The sequence below is a fragment of the Gavialis gangeticus genome, unplaced genomic scaffold (assembly GCF_001723915.1).
Source record: "Gavialis gangeticus isolate Ggan-Ray unplaced genomic scaffold, GavGan_comp1, whole genome shotgun sequence".
Classification (NCBI taxonomy): domain Eukaryota; kingdom Metazoa; phylum Chordata; order Crocodylia; family Gavialidae; genus Gavialis; species Gavialis gangeticus.
Window position 1 is genome coordinate 35,861,448 of NW_017729025.1, and position 6,299 is coordinate 35,867,746.

The 6,299-nt window shown below is 43.6% G+C and overlaps 1 protein-coding gene across 1 annotated transcript in view; it reads left to right on the forward strand.

Annotated features, from left to right (window-relative positions):
- ASB2 (ankyrin repeat and SOCS box containing 2) overlaps nt 1–6,299 on the forward strand; it is a 60,520-nt gene that overhangs the window by 31,454 nt on the left and 22,767 nt on the right. The window contains exon 7 of the mRNA XM_019518630.1: nt 2,427–2,598. Coding sequence (XP_019374175.1) covers nt 2,427–2,598 — 172 coding nt within the window. The remainder of the gene's footprint in view (nt 1–2,426; nt 2,599–6,299) is intronic.

The window sequence follows — 6,299 nt, forward strand, 5'->3', positions numbered from 1 at the left end:
CCCCCCCCCCGCCCCAGCCTCTTTGGCTTGGCGACTGGTGCCTCCTGGGTCTGTGGGGGGCACCCAGGATCCCCCTGCAGCCGATTGCTGAGCCGGTGGGGGGTGCAGGGGGGCCCCCTTGCATCCTCCCAGGCAGACCTGGAAGTGGACTGGAAGTTTCTGGTCCACTTCTGGGTTTGCTGCCAAGCATTTAGGGCGCCCCCCTGCACTCCTGTGGGATGCTCCATCTGCCCCAGCGTCACAGTGTTCACAAGCCATATCTGGTACCTTGATATATGTAGAAAAAACATTTAAAGCTGTGTTTATGGCTGAATTGCTGATTCTCCGAATCCACATTGAATCTTCAGATTTGGATTTGGCGGAATTGAATTGGGGACAGTGATCCGAATCAACAAATCAAATCACTGTCTCTGATTTGGACCGAATCCGAATCAAATACAGTCCACTTTGCACACCCCTACCAGTCAACCCCCAGCCTGTACTGGTACATGGGATTGTTCTGTCCTAAGTTCAGGACTTTGTACTTGTCCTTGTTGAGCCTCATGAGATTCCTTTTGGCCCAATCCTCCAATTTGTCTCGGTCACTGAATCCTAGCCCTACCCTCCAGAGTATCTACTACTCCTCCACAGCTTGGTGTCATCTGAAACTTGCTGAGGGTGCACTCTGTGCCATCTTCCAGGTCATTGATGAAGACATTAAACAAAACCAGCCCAGGACCAACCCCTGGGGCACTCCACTTGATACTGGCTGCCAGCTAGACATCGAGCCATTGATTACTACAGTACTCTCTGAGCCCAATGCTCCAGCCAGTTTTCTGTCCATCTTGGAGTCCATTCATCCAGCCCGTACTTCCTTAGCTTGCCTGCAATAATGCTGTGGGAGACCGTATCAAAAGCTTTGCTAAATGTTTCAACTTAGGGAAATATTTTCCTTGACAAGAGGAGAATATTTTCTTCAGAAAAGAAACTGATTGGCATTTTCCTTATCAGAATTTAGATGCAGAAGGCCAGTGAGTTGAAGTTCTTATTTAGCATACACATAGACCAGCAGGTCTGAAAGCAGGATGATGCAATATATTACAGTGGAAACCCAAGTTTGGAAATTGACTTGGACTTTCAGGTCCTAAATTTTTACTTCAGAAGTAGGTACATTTAAACCTGGTTGTGATCCAACAATGTAATAGCATGGCTTGGTCTGGCTGGTTTGCCTGTTTAACCATGCTATAACTGAGCTGGTTAAGTATACCAGAACAACTTGACTAATAAATTTGCTGAATATTTACCAGTAATTGGAAAAAAATTATTAACACCATAGACAAAGAGTTGAAGAAGGCAGAAAAATTCTTTAGGACTGATGGAATACCACATTTTCCCGCATGTAGCATGCTCTAGAATATAATACACCCCCTGTTTTGACAAACATCTTAAAGAAAAAAAAACTTACCTTGCAATATGGGTAAATACCTAATCTGGCAGACTGGGCCTGGGCCAGACCCCAAGCACGAGTCTGATCCAGCGCACTGGGTCTGGAGCTATAAGTTGGATCCAGCCATGGCCAGATTCCATGCACTGACCCAACCTAGCATGTGTGGCCATGTCATCTGACTAGGGTCTCCTCAGGGGTCTGGAGATTTAGCAGCAGGGAACCATGGCAATTAACACTGCCACTGCTCCCCTGCTGCCAAATTTCCAGACCCCTGGGGATCCCTATTTCTTGCATATACTACACACCCCAATTTCCTTGGGCTTGTCTGGAGGAAAAATATGCATGTTTTACATGAGAAAATATGGTATTGAAATAAACTTGGAATAAGGTATGCCAAAATAACAACAGCTTCTCAGAATAAGTTATTTTCTCAGAAGTATCTAACTGCCTTGTTACAGGGACATGTTTTAGGTTGTGTGTGCAAGGGCTGATATATGTTTCTCCAATATGTTTTTTTTTCTGTTCACATAGGCAAGAAAATGTCATAAGATAAAATAATTTGTCCTCAACCACATTCAAATACGATTGTTCTTGTGATGTAGATGAAAGGCCTTAGGCTCATGATCAGAATCTAACTGCAGGCACCTATTGTAGGTATAGTCCTGTGGGTAATATGGTTATTGTTTTTATACAGGGTGAGGTTTTTTTGACTGGCCAGTGCAAAAAATATCCCATCACATTTATTCCCTTAGCACTGGTGAGAATATTTACTGGTTAGCAAAATAAATGTGTAAAATATAAACTATTCTTTTATCTTGTCTCCATCCTCCTTCTTACCATATGCAGCAAATGTTCTAAAGGAAATATATGAGCAGTCACTTCACCTTCCTGTTGGTTTTGTGACTGAAATCTAAATAAAATAACAGCAACTTGTTCTGTTCACTCAAATGATGCATTTGATTCCGGTCATTAGTTCTACAAAAGTTTACTTTGTTTCTAGGTGCTGATATCAATACCCAAGCCAGTGATAAGGCCTCTGCTCTTTATGAAGCTTGTAAAAATGGACATGAAAAGGTCGTGCAGTTCCTCTTGTCACAAGGTGCAGATGCTAACAGAGTTAATAAGGATGGGCTGTTACCTCTTCACATAGCAGCCAAAAAAGGCAATTATGAGTAAGTTCTGGTGTTGTATTTTTTTATAATTATTATTTAGATCATTTACAGTTTCACCCTTTAGATGGGAATCCAAAACCTTGAAGAAATAAAATAAAATAATGGTCCATATCTGAATTTCTGTACAGCTCCAGTAAAGTCAACAGAACTACCATGGTTTATACCAGCTGGAATCTGTCCTATATTTATAGAGTTTGTGTTTCTAGTACTGAACTCATGGGTATGCCTGCAAAGATAGGATGAACGGGGGTCTCTGGATATTCCCACTGCTCTAAGAAGGATCTTGCTAACTTAGGTGAGATATCATTTATTAGGCTCCATCTACTGGGATAAAGTCCAGAGTAGCTCTGGAAGTGAATTAGGTAAACAGCTGTAGGCACACTGTATGGAAACAAGGGAAACAAGGGAGAATATCCACTAAGCTTTCAAATCATACCCTGGCTTATTCTGCAGTAACTTCCCTATCCTGATAAGTCCATAATAGTTCTTCGCCAGGAGCAGAACATGCTACATGTTATGCAAAATAAATGTTCTACAAAATAATTACACTGCAGCTTCAGTACATTCAGGTTTTGTCAGCATGAATTAAGAGACTGACAGACAGGAAGTGGCTAAATGAATATCTGAGGCAGAGCCAGCCTTAGGGGTGGGCAACATGAGCGACTGCCCAGGGTGCTGTGGTCAGAAGGGCACCGCACATGCACACATACATGCGCATACATGTGCGTGCACACGTGTGAGCAGCCCATGCTCACAGAAACAATCTTCCCCTGCCCTGCCTCATCCTGGCTGATCCCCACCCCAGGCAGGAAGAATGGTGCCCAGCCCAGCCCAGCCCACCTCCTGCCTCCAGCTGCTGCTCAGGAGGAGCCAGGCCAGGCAATGTGGGCAGCAGTAGCGGTGCCACTGCTGCCCACCCACCTGCCTGGCACACCATGCTGTTCCACCTCCCCACTGGACTGCACCCTGGGTTGCCTGTCTCTGCCACTGACTTGGGGATGGTGCTGCGAAGGGGATGCTGGGAGTGTGGGCCAAAATATAAGTTTGCCCAGGGGGACATTTTCCCTAAGGCTGGCTCTGATATGAGGCATAAGAAGACCATTGCTGAATTGCTGCCTCCAGGTAAAGTGTCTATGTTCAGAACAGTTGGTTACAATCAGAAAGTGTTCACAAAAGAGGCAAAAGAGTGATTCAGGGTCTTTAAAATATGCCTTGTCATGAGAGATTGAAAAAAGCTCAGTCCAATTCATTTGTGCAAGAGAAGATTAAATCACAGTCTATAAGAGGGCAAAAGGAATCTGAAAGTTGTTGGTTCTTTTATCTTGTATAACAAAATCCAATGGATAGAATCTAAAGCTAAAGAAATTCAGGCTAGAGATAAGACACATTTTTAACAGTGAGGGTAATTACAATTGGAAAAACTTATCAGGGCAGATTCTCTATCACTTGAAATGATTAAATGGAGATTGGATGCCATTATAAAAAAGAGTTGGTTGATGCAGCAACCAGCTGGTGAAATTCTGTGGTCTCTTGTGTAGGAGATCAGACTAGAGGTTGTCTGTCTACATGGCAATCTGGAGGTATGACTACCGCTTGTGTGGATACTATCTTTAAATTAGATACGTCAGGTGCTGCAAATGGTATGGCCAGAGCAGGCTGGAGGTCAGCCAGGAGTTAGTCACCTGAATTTTTAACAAGGCTCCCAGGCAGGTTTTACAGCCTACAGTGAACCCCATGTGGCCAGTGGCTAAATTGTCAAGTTGAATGCTTTCTCAGATGTGTCTGTACAAGGTGTAGTCACAGACCTAGATATAGTACAGACATATGTGATCACCTTAATAGTCTATTCTGTCCTTACAGTCCATGACTATTCATTTTTTCATCAAAACCCCAATAAAAAGAGCAGTGTCACAGGCTGTAATGTTTGCCTCTGGGTAACATGACATCTTTTGCATACAAGCACTACACCAATATGGAATTTTCACACTTAATGATGCATAAAAAGCACCTTTCCATAATACCTGTTATCCTAGGATCTCAAGGCACTTCACAGATATAACCTCAGCTTCTCAGTACTGCAGTGATGTATGCAAGAATTCTTATTTTCTGTAACTGGATCAGAACTGCTGCCTTGGTGGAGGCCGTGTGTGCTAGAGGGCAGCCCCGAGAGTGATTTTATGTAACTGCAACATCCTACAATGTGGGTGGGTACAACTTCTGCTGGCACAACTCAGAATTCTCCCTGGAATTTAAATTATGTTGAGAGTTTTCTTCTAAATAAGTATGTTTCACACTAGAAATGGGTCAAAGGCAGCAATCCAGTTCCTGTTTCTTGCCCCCCAAACCTGGGGGAAAACAGATCTGCACCTAAATGTCTATATTGAGCTTGATTCAGTCCTGTGAAACTGCATGCAACTGAGACCTGACAAAGTCTAGTTTTAGCCCCTAGCTCACATAAGCCTTTTCAGTGTAAGCCCATCATCACTTTAGAAATAACCTAACCCTAACCCTGCTTCAGACCTCACACCTGTTATTCCCTATTCCCACCACTCTTAAGTGAGATCAGAATTTAAACCCAAGGTCTTAATTCCTCCACACTTAAAAGGCCAAGTGCATTTTTTTGGTTTATAAGGGCTGTGAACGAAACTAGAAGACATGTATTCTCTATTTAGCAGCTCAAACCAAATATTTATCCAAATGACAAAGCTTTATTCCCAATAGCCAACTGGTCTTAATTCCTTTGGTATTCAGTATAACAACAGCCTTCAGAGTGACCTCTTTTTTTATTCCTGTGGATTTAATACGTAATTCTGCAGGAATTCCACCCTTGGATTTAGTGCCAGAGCAGAAAGGTTCCACAACATCCAAAAGCCAAGAATGTGATCCCAGGGCTCAACAGTCAACTCCTCTTGCTTGGGGTTTGTTTGCTTTAAATGGTGCCCTGTCAATATTGACACAAAATGCATTTTGTTGATATGGAGCTCATAACAGTGCACTGTCAATCCCAGAATCAGAGCAAGAGGCCTCCTGACCCCTTCCTTCTTGGAATTCAGGAATGGCAGTAGCACAAACCAGAAATTGTTTTCAGCTGTATGAAATACATGCCAACCAATAATAACTTGGCACATTTACCTTATCATCATTTATTAAAAGTCCATCTCCCTTCATGTTACTTTATCTGGGAGGCAGAGTAGCAGGTGGCAGCAGACTGGTGGCTGAGATACTGGTGAAACCAGCATCACTTCCAAGTGTGCGTGATGCTCAGATGGCTCTATGAAAGAGGTGGGTGTGAGTGGCTATGTAAAACAGGAGCTGGTTTTGCTTGGGAAGAACCCTCTCTCCAAACAAGAGGTAGTGTCCACAGCTATGAAGGCATCAATATGCTGAACAGAGCCTTTGGTATCAGAGACAAAAAGGGGTTTAAGCTGCAAAATCTTATTCAAATGCCCATATTCCTTCTTCCCATCTCAGCACTCTTGATTCCAGGCTTGGTTCCAGGGTTTCGTAGTATCATAGTGCTTAGGGTCGGAAGGGACTTAAGCAGATCATCAGGTCCAACCCCCTGCCCCTCGCAGGAATGAGTGCCAGGGTCATAATATCCCAGCCAAATATCTGTCCAGCCTCCTCTTGAAGACCTCCAAGGTAGAAGAGAGCACCACCTCCCTTGGGAGTCCATTCCAGAGCCTGGCAGCCCTAACTGT